This window comes from Balaenoptera borealis (genome assembly GCF_965194805.1).
Source record: "Balaenoptera borealis genome assembly, chromosome: 17".
Taxonomy (NCBI): Eukaryota; Metazoa; Chordata; class Mammalia; order Artiodactyla; family Balaenopteridae; genus Balaenoptera; species Balaenoptera borealis.
The window spans coordinates 27,916,465-27,938,460 of NC_138876.1; the positions used below are offsets into that span (position 1 = coordinate 27,916,465).

General features: G+C 38.4%; 2 protein-coding genes across 5 annotated transcripts in view; one reads left to right on the plus strand and one right to left on the minus strand.

Moving 5' to 3' along the window:
- Positions 1-929: 929 nt before the first annotated feature.
- Positions 930-11,312, minus strand: ENY2 (ENY2 transcription and export complex 2 subunit). Of its 2 annotated transcripts, none has more exons than XM_082364522.1 (5): positions 11,196-11,312; positions 9,636-9,712; positions 6,024-6,094; positions 4,642-4,716; positions 930-2,074 (listed from the first exon to the last, which is right to left on the minus strand). In XM_082364522.1, exons 2-5 carry the CDS (start codon positions 9,701-9,703, stop codon positions 1,998-2,000), a joined length of 291 nt encoding a protein of 96 aa, XP_082220648.1. In that variant the 5' UTR covers positions 9,704-9,712; positions 11,196-11,312; the 3' UTR covers positions 930-1,997. The 2 variants fall into 2 exon arrangements, with proteins under 2 accessions (XP_082220648.1, XP_082220647.1); XM_082364521.1 differs by having other exon boundaries at positions 11,124-11,285.
- A 152-nt stretch (positions 11,313-11,464) lies between these two features.
- The window catches only part of NUDCD1 (NudC domain containing 1), a 93,338-nt gene continuing 82,806 nt past the window's right edge, over positions 11,465-21,996 (plus strand). For 2 of the 3 annotated variants that reach the window (XM_082364340.1, XM_082364342.1), the window contains exon 1: positions 11,466-11,705. In XM_082364340.1, coding sequence (XP_082220466.1) covers positions 11,588-11,705 — 118 coding nt within the window. In that variant the 5' untranslated portion in view covers positions 11,466-11,587. Of the gene's footprint in view, positions 11,706-21,996 lie in introns of all 3 variants that reach the window. The other variant, XM_082364341.1, reaches the window with a different exon arrangement.

Here is a 21,996-nt window from a genome sequence, read left to right on the forward strand (position 1 = left end):
TACACTTAAACTATAAATTCATCAGAAATATAAAGTTGTATCTCTAGAACATGAACCAAAAATTAACATAAAGGCTTTCCTCAGCTACACTCAATTGTTACCTTCTTTGGTGCTCCTATAATGTTCATTCACTAGTCCATTCATATATTAATTCCTTTGTCCATTCATCCACAAATGAGTATCATACAAAGTAAAAATTAGTCATGTTTCCTTCCCTCCAGGAGATGCATGCTGAAGTTGGAAAACCAGTGTTGAAATTAGGCACAGGTGCTTCTTACAGAAAAACAATGGTGGGGAACCTAAACCAGAGCAAGAAACGTCAGAATGTTTCGGCAATGACTCAAGCTGAATTTTGAAGGGCAAGTAGGAATGCCGTAAGTAGAAAGGCTTTCCAGGTTGGTGGATTTTCCAATGTATTAGAGATGTAACAACTTGGTACTTTTGGGGACTCTTTAACCAGAGAAATAAGTAAATGGCAGATCAAGAAGGGCCTAGGTGCTACAGCAGGGCTTGAATTTTACCTTGCAAACTAGGAAGTTATTGAGAAATTTCAAGTAGGGGAATAAAATGACCAGGCTTGAATTTTAGTAAGGTCACTTAGGCAATAATGTGGAAGATATATTGGAGGAAACATGGAGCAACTGGAGTGAGGAAATATTAAGAGCCGACTGAAGTAATCTGGGCTTGAACTAAGAGGGCCTAAATTAAGCAGGCAGGGGGACAATTTACAGTCTTGCTACACCCAAAATGGTCTCGATCAGCAGCACGAGCATGTTTGAGAAGCTTGCCTGAAATACAGCATCTTGTGCCATATCCCTTACCTTCAGAATCAGTATTTTAACAAGCTCCTCAGGTAATCTGTATGTCTGGGAGGCACCACGCAGTAGGGGCAGTTACTGGAGGAACAAGAAAATCACTCTTAGGTGTGGTCAGTTTGAGGTGTTTATGGAACATTCAAGGAAGCTGATCCGTAGCAGTTGAGTATATGGATCTGGAGGCTGGGTTGGAGATGCAATTTAACATTTATCAACCTGTTAGTATTTGAAGCCATGGTCCGACCCAACTTTCCTGGTATCTGCCCAGGAAATTATATCATTAGGCAGAGGGCCCGGAGGGAGCACTAAGAAACACCATTATTTAAAGTTCCATACAGCAAAAGGTATCCACAAGAAACAGAAGGAGCTTCCAGTGGTAGGTATAAACAACGTGAGCAGTGGGAAGAGTTCCAAGTGGCCGGATGGTCAACATTCTCATTTTCCAGCAGAGGTCACATAAGAATAGACAAAAGTCCATGGATTTGGCAATCTTGATGTCAGAGTAAAGCTATGGGTGGAGATTACTTCCCATTAAGTTCTTTCTTGACCTTAGTAAGTGGGGATGCAATTTAGTTTCTGCTTTCAAAGTTCAGATGAGTAGAGTATGTGAGAGGAGCTTGGTATGGAGCCAGTTTGCAAATGTTCTCTCTTCCAATAAGATGGTAAATTCTTTGAGGAATAAGGAAGGCACATAGAGATGAGTAAGACCCGGTCCTAACCCTCAGCGTTTATAACAAATAAGAAATAAGATATCTGTAGTACAAGGTGGGACATATATTATAAAATATTATAGGAATTCAAAAGAGGCATACACTACATCCAAACAATCAGAAGAGGCTGCTTACCTCTCCTCAACTGTTATTACAGAGATCTGCTTACTTAACATTTACATACTTAACACTTAAACTATATTCACTGCTTGACTTTTTCTCTTAACAAATCTGATGAATTATTAATAAAGTCCCACTTATTCCAAAATCCAAGGAAACTTCAAACTCATTCATGAGATATTTATTAAAATAACACATTTAGGGAAAAAAATCAATACAATTGTATACATCATTACTGAAAACTGTATACCATCATACAAAAAAGGATTTTATTTTGGGAAATCAATTCCTAATTTATGGCAAGTTTTACTTTCAGAAATAAAACCACAAAACAACACAATCTAATTCAATCTTAAAGGCTGGCATGCTGAGCAAGGAATGTTCTTATTCTTTGTAGGAGCTCCTTCTTTACACTGTCAGGTACCAGGGCTGAAATATAAAAATAAAAACATAAGAGTAAAGAAGATCCCAATTAATATATGTCAATTTGAGATTTGGTATTTTATTCAGGACTACCAACAAAATAATATCATAAGTAACCCTTATGCTTCAATAAAAAAAGACATTTGAGAAAATAAAGTATATTTGCAATTCATTATTTGAATGAATTATCTAATACCTAAAACTATATGGCACATGTGAAAATTCTTTAAACTAGGAATAGAAAAGGCCTTTTTTAAACAGAGGCTGTAAAAGATTGATGAATTTGATTCAAATGCAACAACTTAATAAGCTTGGTCAAAATCACCATAAACAAAAACAAAAACTGAGAAAACACTGCTAATCCCTCTACTACACAATTTCTTCAAATTGATATGAAAAAGATCAGCAGGCTTACAGAAAAATGAGCAAAGGAGATGAAGAAAAGGAGAGGCATATAGTTCTTGAATATAAAAGGAGTTTAACCTCACAACAGAAATGAAAATTAAAACCACATTCAGATAGCATGTTTTACCAATGAGATTGGCTAAAATCCAAAGGTCAATAATATATGTATTGGCAAGACTGAGGGAAAACTGGCCCTCTCATATTAGCTGGTGGGAGAATAAATTGACAAAACATTTTGGAGAAGGTAATCTGGCAATACTGTATTGAAATAAATGCATATACTTGAATCAGCAAAGATGCAAAAGCTTTAACAGTAGCTGTATTTGTTATAGGCTTATTTTTAAAATTTTGAACCATGTTACTGTATTATCTACTCAGAATATTAAACTAAAAATGGGAAAATGGGAGTTCTCTGGTGGCCTAGTGGCTAGGATCCCAGGCTTTCACTGTTGTGTGGCCCGGGTTCAATCCCTGGTTGGGAAATGGATATCCTGCAAGCCATGTGGCATGGCAAAAAAAAAAAAAAAAAAAAAAAGGAAAAAAAGCCCTGCTCTTTGAAATTTAAATTAATATTAAATGTCAATAAATAAATCTACACTATTTTCCCCCTTTTTGGCTACTAAAAATAAGGACAATAGGGAATTAACTATACAGATACTCCTCTTTATAAATTTACTGTAAGCCTGCCTAGAAATAAAGACTACATAATTAATTCAAGTCCACTGGAAATGTGATCACTATGTATGTTAAATATAGTTTTAATCAAAATTATGGTGATGGAGAACAGATCAGCTGCCTTGGGGTTACAGATGTGGTGTGACTATGAAGGAACAGCTTGAGGGAGTTTAGAGTGAATCTATACATGTGTATAAAGTTCATAGAACTGACACTAAAAAAGGGTCAGTTTTACTGTATGTTAATTTAAAAAATAAAAAATACTTCTCTTGACAATAAAAAGAACACTATGAAAATAAAAGAAAAGATTTATTTTTACTTCTCTTTTCTTTTTTGCTCATTCTCTAGCAAGGGAGCTACAAGGGATTGAAATGTCCAACACACAAGTATTGAAGGAGAAGCAGAGGATAATTTCTACCCTGTTAACAGATTAAGTTCTTAAATGTTAACAGATTAAGCATAAATTACAGAAAAAAAGTAGAAGAAGAAATTATAGAAATTTATTTTAAAACATAAATCCATGGGGAGAACAATAAATACTGCTTTTTCCCCCTCCTTTTCCTGAGACATGATTGACCAAAAGTCATGTTTAGCTGTAAACGGCCCTACAAAGATGGCTGGAAAGGACCATGAGATGTCGTAGCTCCTTCCACATGGCAGCAGTTCAGGGGACTAGTATTCCCTAGTAATAACATCTGTGATTTTTAAATCATTTACTTTTCACACTTAAATTCTTTTTACTATTTCTGTGTGAGGAAACAACTAACGGGTCATCTAATTTACCTGCTTCCACTTATAATACAACTCTCCCTCCTCCCACTGACTTCCTCAAATGAAATGATGAAAATAATCTCGTTACACTTAATTATATGATGTAACTCCTGACTTAATATTTATTACATATAAATATTTTGTTAATAGTTTGTTAATATACTACTTCCTCTCTTTCCTTTGGCTTCTCTAAGCAAGGTATTAAAGGGAGAAATTAAGAAGGTAGCTGAAGTGTGAGTCTTAAATATGAATTACCCTGACCATGAAGTTATGGAGCTACCAAATTCTTAATTAGACATTCAAGAAGACATTTTTGTTTATTTTTAATAAGGAAAGAGAGCAATGACTCAGGGGCTGGTGTAAAACTCTGAATTATTAAATATCAGGCTAAAGTTTACAAATCCTAGCTTCAGGTAATATTTGCCTCTGCAAAATCCTGTACTTTAAAAATGATCTAACAACCACATCAATTTACATTTGTGTACTGTTTTAACAGTGCAAAAACGTTTTACACCTCTTACTTGTTTGTTACTCAAGACCATGCACAAAAGTTGGTGAGGCAACTGTAACTCTTCCCAAAGAGGAGATGCAAGTACCCACATAATTTTGGAAAGGGTGCTTTTCCTTGTAAAAAGAAAGAAAAGCTGCACCAGCAACAGAGAAAAAAAAAAATCATGTCTTAGCCCACATTTCCTTTCACACAATTTGTATTCATTCCTTACCTCTGCCTTTTGGTGTGATTTCAGCCACCAAGTCATCAACAGTAACGTGTTCTAGTCCTTTTTCTTTAATTACCTCTTATGCAAAAGCAAAAAACAAATCATATCATTTAAAATCATTATCTGTAAGAAAGATTTTCATAGAGGAAGGGTTAAGATCATGTTTTTAGAGTACAGACTGGTCTTTAAAAAAAAAAAAAAAGGACACTTCTTTTTTTCTTTTCTAATGAAGGTTTTAGTTCAACCTTAAACACAGTATGTATTCACCAGATCAAAAACATAAAACAAATAATTATAACACTTAGAATGAATGTGAACTGTAAATTCAAATCTAATATTTGTAAAAAACTGGAAATTTACAACTGCACAGATCTTATTTCACGATAATCATATCAGCTCTTGAATGTATGGAGGGGAAAAAACTGTAATTTAAGTCTAACTTGTAATTTCACAGCCCCAAATTAAAATACAGAACAACTCCTTTCTCTTCTCTAGGCTGGGCCAAAAGAAGGAGAAAGGAGTTTACACTTATTGGATCCGTATTGTGTGCTGGGTGCTTTGCATCATTTAATATTCACGATAATCTGACAGGCTGGGCATTTTTCCCACTTCAGAGGTGAGGCAAGTGAGGCTTAAAGATTAAATAACTCATTCAAACACGACTTGAAATCTAGCTCTAGTCTTACCAGTGAAGGTCTGTATGACCTCAAAGTCTATGCTTTTATTAATTTGGCACATTGCCTTCTTCCGGTTAATGATATAGTTTCTATTATCATTTGTAGAAACCAATACGAGAATTCATTATAAATATCCAGAATTCCAGCATACCAAAAGCTGAGCCAGAAAGGAAGGAGGCTCATCTTAGTGACACATGTAATTTATCTAATGGCATAATCATCAATACCTAATTGCAATTTAACAAGCTCCCATTTTATAATTTTAAAAATACATGTAATTTTCTAAGAGCTTTTATAGATGATTTTTTCAAAAATAACACTGTTAAAGATAGGAGATATAATTCCTGTAAGTCTGCCAACCATAAAGTGCTCAACATGTTAAGAAAAACAGACTAGGAATAATTAATGTTTCACTTTGAGTAGGCAGAGCAAAAAAGGTGGGATTCCATATTCCATGCCAGAGGAAATCTTGCCTCACTTGTTTTAAGAGAAACACAAAGAAAATTTCTAAAAATTAAGGAACAGGTCTACATATTATCACTGAGAGGAGGTAATCTATTACAACAAGATTCAATTTTCTATTTGTTTAAAATTATGCTTGAGCACTCAATATATCTTAAAATACTGACTATAATTTTTCTAATGAATTCCAAACCAACACAGTTGACAGCAATGGAATTAGCTTATCTTCTAAATGAAACAGATTACCTTTACAGTGTGCCTTCAACTGATCCTTCCAGCCACATTCAATTAATTTAGCTCTCAGCAACTCTTTGAGGCTGTTGAAAAAGAAGTGTTTCCAAATTAAACTACAAAAGTATACAATATCTTACATAGGAATGTTTGAAGCAAAGCTTCAACTGTTCAATTAAAAATCCCACCTTCCAGTTATAAAACTTTAACCATGGCCTAATCTTGGTTCTACCACTAAAAAGTTCTTTGATCTTATGCAAGTCATTTAAATGCTGGGCCTCATTTTCGTCATCAGTAAAATTCAATGAAGTGGATGGGGTACAATTCTTCTCAAGAAACCCTACTCTCTGGCCTTCTCACACACTTTCTACTTCCCTCCACCAACAGGAATATTGTGGGTTTTGTACAACTTCAGAAGGGTATTAGTTGAGTTTGAAGCAGTTGTACTTTTGAAATCTTCAAACTCCAAAATCCATTCTTTAACTACAAATTCTTACCCATTAGCTCTCTTACTGCCCTGTTATATCTCTAACCTCATAGACTTGCCCCTCCCTTTTTCTCATTATCCTTCTAAATTACATATTAACTATGGTATTTCATTAATTCTAAGACTGTGTTTTCCCACATTTTAACAATTCAGTAATTGGCATGCCTATCATAATTTAATTGGCAGTATTTTCTTTATTCTTAAAAGTTAAAAAAATATTGGTGTGTATTACAACTAATGGCATCATGGGTGCAATAAAATATTTTATCCTTTTGCAATACCTAGTCTTACAAAACCTCAATCTTCAACCTAAATCACCTCATTTCTCAGCTTAAACATGTCAAGTCCCAAACCAAACTGCTTCTTTTTCAATATTCCTAACATCCACTATGTGACATTTCCATCTAGATGTTTAAGTCATTTAATCATAACAGGGACAAAACCCAACTCTTGCTTCTCTTCCATCTCAAGCTGTTTTCCTTGTCAGACTGGCAACTCCATTCTTCCGGATCCTCAGGCTAGAAACCTTGGCAGCATCCTTCACTCAGCAATTTTGATAACACTAACATCCAATCCATAAGCACATCCTATTGGTTCCAGTTTTAAAATATATTCCTGAAATCCAAATGTTTCTCACCACCTCTGCCATTACTACCTAGTTGAAGCCACCATCTTCTCTTGACTGGACTGTTGCCAAAGCCTCCTAACTCGTCCCCCTGCTACTTCCCTTGTACATGTCCTTCTCCTCTCACTGCTCAAAGCCCTCCAGTGGCTTCCCAATTTACTCAGAATACAATTTCAAGTCTTTACTACAACCTAAATGACCCTGCATGGTCTGCCCCCTCCGAAGCAATGCCTCTGACTTTACTGTTTCTCTCCTTCACCCAGCTGACTCAGTCTTATTAGTTTCCATGGGTTCCTCAAAATGCCAGGCAAGGGAACTCCCTGGCTGTCCAGTGGTTAGGACTTGGCGCTTTCACTGCTGGAGCCTCGGTTCCATCCCTGGTCAGGGAACTAAGGTCCCACAAGGCACACAAGGAAAAAAAAATGCCAGGAAAGCTCCTGTGTCAGGACCATGGCTCTTAGGAGTCCCCTCACTCCCTCATATCCTTTTGATCTCAGTGAAGCCTACTTTTTTTTTCTTATCCAGAATAACACACCTGATTATTCTCTGCTTTATTTTTCCTCTAGAACTCATCACCATCTGACATATTACACATTTATTTTCTGTCTCCTCCCATTAGAATGTAAGCTGTGTAAAAGAACAGGCTTCATTTTGTTCACTACTGTATCTCCAGCACCTTAACAGGACATGGCATATGGTAGAAACGCAGTACTCTAAGCTGCATGAATGAAAACAGATGAAAAAACAGTAATACATAATACCCTATACCCATTATTGGCAATACTATCCTCTCAGTTTCTCAAGGCACTGTTCTAGAGGCTTTCTTCTTCCTCATTCCTCAAGTCAAGCGTTGTTGATTTTACTTTAAAAAAAAAAAACCCTGTAAGTTCTCCTTTCCATTTTTGCTGTTTTCCACTTTTAACCTATTATCTTCTGCAATTTATCTCTAGCCCTTCAAGTCTATCCTCCATACTGCCAAAATAACATTCCTAAAGTGCAAATATGATCTAGTCAGTCCCTTTCTTAGAATTTTTTAATGACTCCCACCACCCAAGGATAAAGTCAACAACAGATGTTTTTGCAAACTACCACCTATTTTCCTGCCATTTCTTTGACAGTAAAAACACTCCACAACTCTCGGTGTAAGAAATCCAGGTAGGGCTCTAGCATTGGAAATGTGACCTAGGCAACGCTGATTATGAATGGCCTATTACCTAAGTAGGATGGTAATCTAGCTAGGTCCTTTGCTGAAACTACTAGGGGAACGGTAGTCTCAGTTGGAGAGATGCAAATTTTGAACTGCTAATTTCTGCCACCTTGTGGGTAGTGCCTTCTTGAGAATAAAGCCAACAGAGAGGAAAGCAGAGATGAGAGACAGAAAGACAGACATATTCTTGGCAACAATTTTTGAGTGCCTGGACCCAGTGGTGCCTGAAGCACCTTCAAGCCCTAGACTTTTAGTTACACGATCTTATATAGAAATTGGCTGAGCCAGTTACTGAGTTCAGTTTCTTATCATTGTTAGTGGAAAGATTTCTGATTATACAAAAGCCACATTTCTCCTGTCCACTGTCTTTCACATTTTAACTGCACAGTTCCCCATAATATTATCATATTGTAACAAATCTCTTTGACTTTGCATATTCGGTTCCATCTGCCTAGACCGTCCTTTCTCCTTTACCGGGTTGGGGAACTGCTAATCCTTCTTACCCAGCTGAAGTACCACTTCTACTATTCTGTGAGAGCTTTACTGATTACCTTAATCCCCAGATAGAATTGAGAGATCCCTCTTGCTCCTTATATATATTTCTCTCATAAAATTTATCACCCTGCTCCTGGAAGCCTTTTTTGATTCCTTAGACTCTCCTCTGTACTTCCAAAGCTGTTCATTCTTCAAATATTTACTTGGCCAATTATGTGCTAGGCATGATGCTCGGTATACAGTAGTATTTCTGCTGTCAAGGAACTCAGATTCTATTGATACAAACTAGCAAAGGAGGTGATTATAATACAAAGTGATTAAATACTATGATAGAACAAGGTATTTGGGAGTTAACAGATTTCTAGAAAAGATGATACTTAAATTAAGACCTGATAATGAGCTAGAATTAGTTACAGATGGGGGGAAGGACGAAGAATGTTTCAGAGAGTAGGAATAGCACACATTGCTCTGAGGTAACTGAAACTGGTTCCATCATGTTGTCTCCCTGTTAAAAAGTGGGTAACATTTTATCTTCAATTGTAGTCATCTGGGTATGTATTTTTCTTCTCCATTAGATTAGACATTTTTTGAGAGAGAGTCATTTCCTGTTCATCTTTGTACATGATCCACTTCCCTCCAAGTCTTGCAATATTGAACAGACCTAAGCATTTTTAACAGATGTTAGGAATTGCTTTTGATAATCTCAATTTTCTGTAATTATTTCCACTGACATCAGTTTTGTTACTTTTTAGATTCTTATAACTGTAATTTAAAGATGTTAAATGTAATTAATTAACACAATCGATTACTTACCGTTCTCTTTCTCCAGTTTCTATCAACTTTTGGTTAATTGCTGCTCTCATCTGCGCATCTTTGTTCATCTTGCTAACCTGAACATCAACATGTATTTTCAGATATAGAACACTTACAAAGCATTTTCTTCTAAATCCTCTCAGGCACCTCAACACATTTAACATTCTGTCTATCAACTGAAGGGGTGATAAATTTCAACAATGTGTTAACAAGGTCCTTACTCTCAATATTATTTACTGCATCCCAAGAAGTCATGACCATGACTTTACAATTTTCTTCCCCCATGTACCCTTTATTAATGAGTCTTTGGATAATGACAACTACTGTAACATTTATTAAACACTTACGTGCCTGGAACTGAGCTAAAGCATTGAGTTTTTAATCTCATTTAATTCCCAGATCTTATTCTTTTATGCAAATACTATTAACATAGTTTGTATTTTACAGATGAGGAAACTGAGGCACCGAGATAGAAAAGTGGTGAAGGCAGGACTTGAACTCAGGTACTGTGACCCCAGAAGCCGCAAAATACTTTAACCGCACATAATAACTGACTGCTAATCATTTCTGCATCTTAATTAACTGTATTCAAATTTTTGGGGAAGCTATATAACCTAAATATCAATAGAAGATTACGCACAGTTTGTGAAAAATGAAATTCCTGGGTAAGGCTCTTAAGTGCTTTACTTTACTTTCCACTAGTATGTACCCAGAATTACAACTGCCAAACTAGCTGTAAATATGTGTGTGTGTATATGCTCTTCATCAAGCTTGCTGGTTGGGTTAAGGAGAAAACAAATCTCAAATAATTCCTAACTTAGAAAATTCTCAGTTTTCAGTAAAAGCAGACAACCAAAACGGTGTAAAAAGGACGGGGAGGATAAGCTGTAAAACTTGGAATAAGCTAACGTTACTCCACTTATCTGTCACCAACTTGAGACTACTTTTGTTGTCCCCCACCTCGCCGCCTCTATGAAAACTCAAGACTGGCAGTGAGTTTTCAGAGTTGATTTTTTTTTTTTTTTAATGGAACAGGAAAAAGGAGGGGTTGAGAAAGGACTAGGATATGTTTGCTTTTGCAGTCGCAGGCTAACATTTTCAAAATAATACTAAGGTCTAGTCCGTACCATTAGCAGAATACTGAACTTGATCTTGCCTTGGCCCCCAAAATACGGAGAGTGACCTTGGACAAGTCAGTTCTTAAAGGCCTCAGTTTTCTCACTGGTAAAACAAGGGCGCTAGGGGATCCCTCCCAGTTCAGACAGTCTTTGGGAAAACAGAATAGGGCGGAGACAGCGGGAGAGGCGGGAGGGGAGGAGCCAGAAAACAAAGCGAGGACTGGCTTCAGGCCAACTCCGGTAGCACGCCCTGTCGGAGAGCCCTACAGGCCCGCGAGCGCGGGTCGGGGAAGCTAACGAAAGACAGCACATCGAAAGGAGCCTGGGCTGGGCCCGGGTCCCGGCCCTGAGGACCACGGGCATAGCTCACCACCATCACCGCGGGCGAGGGCCGTCCCTTCCCAGCGACGAAATGACCCTTGCGCTGACGACCGTTACCTACCACACTCTTCGGCTGCCCGGACCTAGACCCTCAGTAGCTCGGGCACCTAAGCACACAGAAAGCTAGCACACGCATTTCCGGGGCGGGGTCTCGCCACCCTGCCTATAATGTGAGAATTTAACCAGCGCGGGCCGCCTCCTGGTCGCTCAGCCCTCTGGGTAAGAGAGTCCAGATCCTGCTGTCGCACGGGCATTGAGTTCCCGCAAAACTACATATCCCAGCATGCAACAGAGCCAACTTCCCCGTGGGCACTACATTTCCCAGAAGGCACGCTACGCCGCAGTGTTTTCTGGGATGGGAACCACGCCGCTTCCCAGCCACGGTGATACGCTTGAAGCGCGGACCTTTCAACCCGAACTTTATTAATTCTCACGCTAGGCCCCTGGAAGGCGATGGAGGTGGCCGCTAATTGCTCCCTGCGGGTGAAGAGACCTCTGTTGGATCCCCGCTTCGAGGGTTATAAGCTCTCCCTCGAGCCGCTGCCCTGTTACCAGCTGGAGCTTGACGCAGGTGGGTAGCGGCGGTGCCCCCTAGCACTCTGTTCCTTTCTCCTTTTGGCTTCCGAAACTCGACGCTTCCCGCATTTTCTTCTTTTCTGACTCCGGCTAGCCAGGCAACCGTGGCCTTCCTCACGGCCTGCCCGGCAGGGGTGGACCAGAGTGGCTGCCTCTGGAGAATGATGCCTGTCCCCGACCCCCGAGGAAGCCGCCTTCGAGTGGCTCTGCCGTAGCGGGACCCTGGGCCGGCCCTAGGCTCCGCTGCCCGTGCTCCGAGGTCCTGCATGCGGGTGCTTTCTGGGCTCCGCCCGCCTGTCGGTCCTGGCCTGGCCCCTGCTGCGGAGAGAGCTCAGGGCAGGCTTTCTTCCTGGAGCATCCTCTGTAAACGTGTGCGTTGAGAAGTCACACCTCTTTGGAGGACCTTCTGCTTCTGTTTCCTCTGGCCGAGACCCAGTTCTTAGAAGAGAAACTCCATTGCAGTTAGGAGCGTTTTCAATTACCTACGGGCCATCAGATTAAGGACTCTATCGTAGATTACATCTCGAGAAAAATTTGAGGAAAAGTTGGTTTAGCACCCACACTTCTACTACTTGTTTTGTTTATCTGTAGGTGGCGGGAATATTCATCCTTGTTTTTACAAGGTAAAGAATGGCATTTTTGTTAATGATAAAGAGCTCAAAGATTGCATTTTTAATACCCAGCCCTGCTGATTCTGATGCATGTTGTCAGTGGATCACACTTTGAGAAATAATCTAGAGTTAATAAGTTTTATAGAATCAAATAAATGTTTATTCATTTAATATATAAATTATATAAGTTCAGAAATCTCTATTGAGAGCCTGTTTTATGTTATATGCTGATACAATCAAGATGAATATGACACAGCCAGTAACATAAAAATGTTGTTGTCTAGTTAGGAAGAAAAGTGTAAGCAAGTAATTATAAGACAGTAAGGCAGTGATAGGGATATGTACAAAACATATTGATAATGTTCAGTATCTTTCCCAAACCAGCCTGGGACATCTGGGAAAGCTTCCAAAAGAAGTTGATATCTAAGTTGAGCTTTAAAGAATAGGTAGTTGATCAGGGTAAGAGAAAATGAGTTTGATGTTTCTTTTCATTCCCTTCCTTTCTCTCTCCCACCCCATATAAATAAATGATACCACCATGTTAGTTAGCCTTGCATTAAAAAACCACCCCAAAACTTAGTGGCTCAAAACAGTAAGCAGTTATTATTGCTTACAAGTCTACAGGTCAGCTAGGTGGTTCTAGTCATGACTGTGTAGTCTTTTCTCATATGTTTGGGGTTTCTCTGGCTGTAGGCTGGTTTAAGATGATTTCAAATGGTCTCTTATCCTTCAGCATGCTGGCACAGGGTTATTCCAAGAGTTTTGTCTTGAAGAGTTTTTCAAGCTCTGATTGCAGTAAGTGTGCTATTGTCCCGTTGGCCAAAGCAAGTCGTATAATCAAGCTTAGTGTCAATATGGGAAGCTCAAACCAAAGGGCATAATAGATCCAGGGAAGCATAAAAAATTGGGACTACTAGTGCAGGTTGACATAATTGCTCATGCGAGAGTCATCTTTGGTGTATTTCTTCTCTTTTGTCCCCTATTGTTTCTCAGCAAATCTAGTCAACTCAAAATCTTGACTTCTCCATGCCTCTACCCTTGTCCAAATCCTTGTTGTTTCTTACCTGAACTATAGTACCTTCCTGACTAGGCTTCCTGCCTTCGATTTTGGGCTCCTTCATTCCATTCTTTGGAAGGCAGTACTTATAGGTTTTTATCGATAACTCTACATTTGTTTGATATCTGTTTCCTCCACTAGACTGTGAGCTCCATGGATACAGCGGTGTTTCTCTTGTGCTTGGCATAGTGGGTACTCAATACATTGAGTGAATGAAGAAGAGAGGTTGTTGTTGAGGTCATTCCATTCATGGGAAGCATGGGCAAAGGGAAAATAGATTGTGTGCAGGGCACTATTGCAGTGCTGTATTGCCTGAGCAAAAAATCTGCTGGGAAAATGAGAGGACTTAGGTGAGGGCACTTTTTGTCTTTTGTACTTTATCCTGTGAGTCAGTGTTTCCCAGACTTTTCCATGGGCAATTACAATAGAAAATAAAGCTCAGCTGTCATAGATTTACCAACTTTTTAATTTGCTAAGTGCAGGTGTTTCTTAAGAACTATCACGTACTCACCCACACTTTCATAAACAAAAGGATATTTTGACACCAAAAAAGCAGGAAGCAAAATCTCACAATAAATAGTCCTCTTAATTGAATACATTAACTTTATGAAAAACTAAGTTGTTCTTTTTCGCCCCTCATTTCACCAGTGTTGGTCTTAGATTCTGTTTGGGATGCACAAGTGGAGGTGATGAGGTGCCATTTAGGGTTTTAAGTGTGGAAGGGAAGTGGCAGGTTTGGGGATTGAATAGTTCACTCCTAGGCTCTGTGGAGATTGAGTTTGGAAGATGAGGGGAATGGAGATGGGGAGACCAGTTTGGAGGCTTTGCTAATAGTTCACGTGAGGAGCTTTCATTAAGAATTAATTACTTGAGGAGGATGATGAAGAGGTTAATTCTTTTAAAAACTGCCATTTCTAGAGATATTGTGAGGTGTGATTGAGCTACTCCTCCTGACAGTTTGATTTCTTTTATAACCAACCTAAGGGGTTCATGTTAATTCAGCAGACGGTTGGCGGGCACCTGTGGAGTGTGAAGCTTCCCAGTTGGGATGTGAGAATGAAGATGTGGTGTCTGGTCTCAAATTGCTTGGAGCTTTGAGTTTTATTCTCTTGTCTTAAATGTTATTAAATTGTTCTGAAACCCCCTATGCTAAATAAACAGTAAATGTCACTTTGTCTTTTTCTTTCCAAAGAACTAAGCAAAAAAACCTTTTGTACAAAATTGTAACTGCCCTTTGAGCCAGCAGTTCCACTTCTGTAATTCATCTTATATTTTTTCCCTAGACTCTTCATTAAGTAAATGTATATATTTTCCTCCTATATTTCACCTAGCTAAGTCATACTCTGTTCTTTCATCTTGGTTTACATGTTACTTACTCAGATTCCTTTCTTGACTATCTAGTAAAAATCTATACTATAGAATCTATACAAATTAGAATCTGTACTTTTCCACAGTACCTGATTCTTCATAGACTTTATCACACTTTAGCATTTGGTGTCTGTTTTCTCTGCTAAGACTGCTAGTTCTGTATTGAGAGTCCCGTATCCGTCTTTTTCAATGTTTCACCTCTGGAGCTTCAGCATGACTGATGAATAATAGAAGATTTTATATCACGCACAACCTAAACAGCTTTATTGAGCTATAACAATAATCTACACATATTTAAGTGTATAGTTTGATAAGTTTTTTTTTTATGATTTCTAGACAATCAGATGTTTTTATTTATTTTATATTTTTGGCTGTGTTGGGTCTTCGTTTCTCTGCGAGGGCTTTCTCTAGTTGTGGCAAGCGGGGGCCACTCTTCATCGCGGTGCGCGGGCCTCTCACTATCGTGGCCTCTCTTGTTGCGGAGCACAGGCTCCAGACGCGCAGGCTCAGTAATTGTGGCTCACGGGCCCAGTTGCTCCGCGGCATGTGGGATCTTCCCAGACCAGGGTTCGAACCCGTGTCCCTGCATTGGCAGGCGGATTCTCAACCACTGCGCCACCAGGGAAGCCCTAGTTTGATAAGTTTTGACATGTGTTCATATACACTCATGAAGTCATCACCACAGTCAAGATATTAAACTTAGCTACCATCCCCAAAAGTTCCCTTGTGCCTTTCTGTAACTGGCCCTCTGTTCCTCCCTCTCCCCTCTCAGTCCCTAAGCAACAACTGATCTGTCACTGTAGATTCATTTGTATTTTCTAAAGTTTTATATACATAGAATTACACAGTATGTACTTTTTTGTCTGGCTTCTCTTACTCATCATAATTACTTTGAATTTATTCTTGTTGCATGAGAGAGATATTTTGAAATCTCTGGCTGTAATTGTGGATTTTTCTCTTCTTCCTTACAGTTCTGTCAGTTTTTGCTTCATATATTTTAGGTTGCATAAACATTATTGATTATTATGTTCTTTGATAAATTGACTACTTTATCATTATGAAATAACCTTTATATCCTTGGTGATAGTCTGCCCTGAATTCTCCTGTTTGATAGTAAAATAGTCACTTCAGCTTTCTTCTAATTAATGTTACCATAGTGTGTATATATATATCTTTCATTCTTTTACTTTTAACCTATTTGTGTCTTAGTATTTAACATGCATTTCTTTCTTTTTTTAAAATTTATTTTATTGAAGTATAGTTGATTACAATGTTGTGTTGATAACATACATTTCTTTTTGGCAAAAATAGTTGGGTCTTTTTTATGTAAACTGATAATCTTTATCTTGTGATTAGACTGTTTACATTTAATGTGTTTATTGATTTTGTTAGGTTTGGGTCTTTCATCTTGCTATTGGTAGTCTGTTGGTCCCATTTAGTCTTCGGGAAGATGGAAGTTTCCTGCTTTTCTGCCTTCTTTTGGATTGAGTATTTTTAAGAATCCATTTTTATCACATTTGTTGGCTTATTAGCTATAGCTCTTTGTTTTGTTATTTTAGGGTTTATAGTATACATCTTTAAATTATTACATGGTGCATTCAAATGATATTGTATTATTTCACGTGTAGTATAAGAACTTTACAAAAGTATACTTCCATTTCTCTCCTTTATGCTATTGTTGTGCATTTTACTTTTGCATATTACTATAAACTTGTAATACATTGTTATTTTTGTTTAAATAGTTAATTAAAAAAATCTTAAATATTTACATTTCTGGTGCTCTTCATTCCTTTATGTAGATCCATATTTTTATATGTATAATTTTCCTCCGCCTGAAGGACTTTTAATATTTCTTACAGTGTGGGTCTTCTGGTGATGAAATATTTCAGCTTTTGTATGTCTGAAAACATTTTTATTTTGCCTTGATTTTCAAAAGATATTTTTGCTATGTGCAGAATTCTAGGTTAACAGTTTTTTGCTTTCAGTACTTTAAAGATGTTACCCCTTGTCTTATTACTTGTATTGTTTTCTGATGAGATGTTAGCCTATCTTTGTTCTTTTATACATAATATCTTTTTCTTCTCTGGCTGCTTTTAAGACTTTTCTCTTTCATATTGGTTTAGAGCGGTTTGATTATGTTGTGTGTTGATGTGGTTTTCCTCATGATTCTTGTGCTTGGGGTTTGTTGAACTTCCTAGATCCATGGGTTTATAGTTTTCATCAAGTTTGGAAAGTTTTCAGCCATTATTTCTTCCAGTTTTTTTTTTTTTTTTTTTCTCTGTTTTCTCCTTTGAGGAATCTAGTTACCCATTTTTAGATTACTGAAAGTTAACCCCAGCTCATTAATGCTCTTTTTATTTTTATTTTTTAATCTTTCTTTGGGTTTTTTTGTTTGTTTTTTTGGCCCTGCTGTGCGGCATGCAGGATCTTAGTTCCCCGACCAGGGATTGAACCTGTGCCCCCTGCAGTGAAAGCATGGGAGTCTTAACCACTGGACCGCCAGGGGAGTCCCGTAAATCTGTTTTATTTTGGATAGTTTCTATTTTCATGCCTTTAATTTCACTAATCTTTTCTTTTGCAATGTCTATTCTGTCATTAATTCCATCTAGTGTATTTTTCATCTTAGATATTGTAGTTTTCATCTCTAGAAGTTTGATTTAAATGATTTTTAATACCTTTCATGTCTCTGGTTGTCATTTTGAACATTTGGAATGTACTTTAATAAATATTTTAATTTTTTTAATTTAATGTTTAATTTAATTAAACGTTTTAATGTTTAATGTTTTAATGTTTTAAAACATTTTAATGTTTTGTTCTGCTAATTATAACTTCTGTGTCAGTTATGTGTTTTGACTTCTGTTGATTGGGTATTCTCATTGTGGGTTTTGTTTTCTTTCCTCTTTGCATGCCTGGTAATCTTTGGATGCAAAAAGTTGTGAATTTTACCCTATTGGGTATAAGACATTTTTGTATCCTTATAAATCTTCTTGAACTTTGTTCTGTGATGCAGTTGAGTTACTTGGATTAATTAGATTAATGCCAATGGGTCTTGCTTTTATGATTTTTTAGCCTTGTCTGGAGCAATGCTCAGTCTATGGCTGATTATTCCTCACCACTGAGACAAGACTTTTCTGTGTACTCTGCCTATGAATTTGAAGTTTTCTCTGGTCTGCCTAGTGGGAACAGTGACAGCTCCCAGCCTTGTGTGAGTACCCAACACTGTTCCCTCTAATCCGTTCAGGTGGTTCTTTCCCTGGTCTGGGGTAGTTTCTTCAGACATATGCCATTAGTTCTCTGCTGAATATTTGAGAGAGACCCTCTGCAGATCTCTGGAGCTCTCTCTCTCTATGGCTCTCTCTTCTCTGGTGCTCTGTCCGATAAACTGTAGCTGTCTTGGTCTCCCCAGACTTTCAGCTCAGATTCCTCAACCCAGGGAGTTGGTCAGGTTCTACCTCACTTTCCCCTCTTTGTGCTGTGGGCTGGAAACTCACTCGTGGCACTAAGCTGGGGCAGTAGTGGAGCTCACCTCATTTGTTTCTCATCTCTTAAGGATCACTATCCTTTGTTGCCTGTTGTCTTGTGTCTTGAAAATTATTGTTTCATGTAATTTTGTCTGGTTCATTTTATTTTGTCTTACTGGTTGTTTCTGAGGGAGGGATAAATCTGATTACTATTATTCCATCTTGGCTGCTCAATACATATTTTTAAGGGAAAAATAATTGCTATAGAGTAGTAGAGCTAAAAACAAAATTAAAATGGGTTAATGAGGGTAATGAGAAAATGGGAGTGTAGATTGTTTTTTAGAGAAGTTTGAGAAGTACAGGGTGGGAGAGAGCTCTGCTTTGAGTGCAGAGCAAAGAAGAGGAAATCATTTTCAGGTGTTTTGAGAGTGGGGAAGTTTTCAGCATATAAGTGGAGGAGAAGGGGCCAGTGGAGAGGAGATAACCTGAGGAAAGGCCTAGAAGAGGCAGGAGAGAATGGAATAAACAGCTGTGTGAGAATTAGCCTTGGAAGGGAGAAGAGGAACCGGGAGATTAACACTTACTCTCCTTCTTAGGCGTCACATAGCAAATACTTCACATAATTTAAACTTGTCAATAATTTCATAGGATAAGTATTATTAACTTTTATTACAAGTGAGGAATCAGGGTAAAAAGTTAGGTAACTTAACCTTAGCCATCAGTGGCTAACCTGACCCTAAAGCTCCTGCTTTTTCTAATGCACTTTGTGGTCTCTGGGCTGTTTCTTCAGGGCAGGGAGAATAAAAGCTGGCGAAGGTTTAGGCTATAATTGGAATAAAGAGAGAGAAGAGCCATGTAACTTATTTATGTAAGTTTACTATAAAATTCATGCCTATTCTTCTGGAGGAAAATTTGGGGAAGAGAAGCAGATCAATGTGTTATGGTGCAGAAGCATTGTATAGAAGAGTAGTGGGAGCAATGCTGCGAATTCTAGCCCTGCCTTGTTCTGTGCATTTTGCTTCAGAACTAGTTATACAAACCTGTACTCTTGCTTTTTTACATCTTTATATGCAAAGAGCAAACTCAGTAACTAGGTGAACAGAAGACTTAACTGATCATTTTTAGAAGATAAATGGTCTAAGAAGTGACCTTTGTGAGTTAACGTTCTTTGCTCCTTCCCCTCCTTTTAAGAAAATACTGTGCTTATGTAAGTATTAGATTGAATCATATTCAGTTGGTGTCAAAAGAGTTGAATATTGACAATTTCATTTGGTTCAACCTAATTCTGTATTTTGAAAGGACAAGAAGCAGTAATTGTGACCATTGTTAGCACCATTAGGACAGGGATCATGTCTGTTTTATTTACCAGTATTTGCCCAACGCCAAGCACCATGTCTGGCACGTAGTAGACATTCAATAAATAATTTGTGGGCTTCCCTGGTGGAGCAGTGGTTGAGAATCCGCCTGCTAATGCAGGGGACACAGGTTCGAGCCCTGGTCTGGGAGGATCCCACATGCCGTGGAGCAGCTGGGCCCCTGAGCCACAACTACTGAGCCTGCGCATCTGGAGCTGTGCTCCGCAGCGAGAGGCCGCAACAGTGAGAGGCCCGCGCACCTCAATGAAGAGTGGCCCCCATTCGCTGCAACTGGAGAAAGCCCTCGCACAGAAACGAAGACCCAACACAGCCAAAAATAAATAAATAAATTTATTTTAAAAAATAATAATAATAAATAATTTGTGAATGAAAAACTATAAGTTTTTGAGGTTCCATGCATGTTTTATAAGAAATTTAGGTAAAGATTAAGGGAGATTCCCTTCTTGTTAGGCCCTAAGTTCTTTTTCATAGAATAAGAGAGAAGGCTTTTTCAGCAAAGCTGTTTTATTTCTGATGCAAGATAATGTTAACTAATAAAATATTTTACTACAATGGCTTCTTAGCCCTCTGTTAAAGAGGTTCCTCTTCTTCAATCATTTCAAAGATCAAGCTGGATTGGATACTCCCTGCTGTTCACCCCTCCCTTAGGCTTTACAAAAGAGCCCCATCAGTGGTTAAGCTCTGTCACATTCTGGACATTGCTTTTCTCCTTTCATTTTTCTCTGCCTGCCCTTTTATACTCAAGTTGATTGACATGGTAAATGCAATAACTTTTCCTTTCTCATTTGGGGCCAAAGAGGTGGCCTTTTTCTGAGCACTGTCAGCTCTTGCAAAATAGCAAGTATGTAATGTGCCCTTCATTTGTGTCCTAATAACCTACATAAATTAATCTTGTCAGAATGCAGCACCCTAAGACTTAGACTATTTCATGGTTTCCTAATAATGGTTTTCCAGAATCAGTACAGTTACAGACGAGGTGTTGTACCAAGGCAGAGGGCTAAGAAGTCTCTGGCTTGTTCAGGTTTGCTCAGGGGTCTTTGGCACAAATATGAAGAAAATGTATTTGTTGTATCATTGCCTAATATTACTGCTTTGGACCATTCTGTTACCACGTACACTTCCTGCAGTATCGAGTTTAATCCACACAGTGGTGCTAGAAAAACAAGAATTAATGATTGTTTCCCTTCTAATCAGTGAATATGTATTTTTAACTTCCTTATAAAATAAACACTTCCTTGAGTCATGTAATAATTTCCTCAGCCTCTATCAAATCCATCACCAAGTTATAATGATTTAACCTCTGATAGGTCTCCAAATTTCAACCATCCTTTACCTGGATGACTGCAGTAGCTTCCTGGTGGATCTTACTGGGTTTACTTTGCTTTGCTCTGGTGTGTTTTCCATAGGTAGTTATAAGTAACCTTTTTATTTTTATTTTTTTAATATATATATATTTTTATTTTTGGCTGCATTGGCTCCTCGTTGCTGCACGCGGGCTTTCTCTAGTTGCGGCAAGCGGGGGCTACTCTTCATTGCGGCGCAAGGGCTTCTCATTGCAGTGGCTTCTCTTGTTGCAGAGCACGGGCTCTAGGCACGCAGGCTTTAGTAGTTGTGGCACGCAGGCTCAGTAGTTGTGGCTCGCGGGCTCTAGAGCACAGGCTCAGTAGTTGTGGCGCGTGGGCTTAGTTGGTCCATGGCATGTGGGATCTTCCTGGACCAGGGCTCGAACCCGTGTCCCCTGCACTGGCAGGCGGATTCTTAACCACTGCGCCACCAGGGAAGTCCCTATAAGTAACCTTTTATACATTCGAATCTGGACTTTACTCTCCCAGTTAAAAGTTCTTAAATGAGCTCTTATTACATTGAGTTTATCAACAAAGATTAATAAAGGCAAGGCCTTTTGTGATCCAGCTTCTGCCCAGTTCTCTAGCTTTTTTCATTTGTTGCCTTTCCTTGTGCAGTTCTCCTTGTTGCTCTGTATTTCAGCCAGTCTGGCTGACTTTTAGTTTTTTGAACACAAGTGTTTCCTTCTACTTTCGCCTGCTCTCATTTTGCCTGTGATAAGTAGTTTGTGTGTGTGTGTGTGTGTGTGTGTGTGTGTGTGTGTGTGTGTGTGTATAGGGATGTTTCTTAAGTTAACTCTACCTTGTCCTTTGTAGCTTGGCTCGAATTTTTTAAAGTCTTCTTTACTCTCCCCAGGTAGATCAGCTTCCAGTGTTATTTGTTCTCACAGTATCCAATAATTTTTCTTTATAACATTTATTACAGTTTAATTATATATTTATTTATTTGACTAACATCCATTTCCCCACTGGATCATAAGTGTTAAGCAGGTAGATTCTGTGCTCTTTTCTCATCATTGTATCATTTGTGCCTATTAAAATATTTGCTGAATAAATGAATGAATAAATGT

Excerpts from the sequence above, each read along its gene's own strand:
- ENY2 (XM_082364521.1), bottom strand. Across the intron at positions 6,095-9,635 it reads GAAACTGGAGAAAGAGAACG|CCTCAAAGAGTTGCTGAGAG; the intron begins GTAAGTAATCGA and ends CTTTTTCAACAG. Across the intron at positions 4,717-6,023 it reads GTTGAAGGCACACTGTAAAG|AGGTAATTAAAGAAAAAGGA; the intron begins GTAATCTGTTTC and ends CTTTTGCATAAG.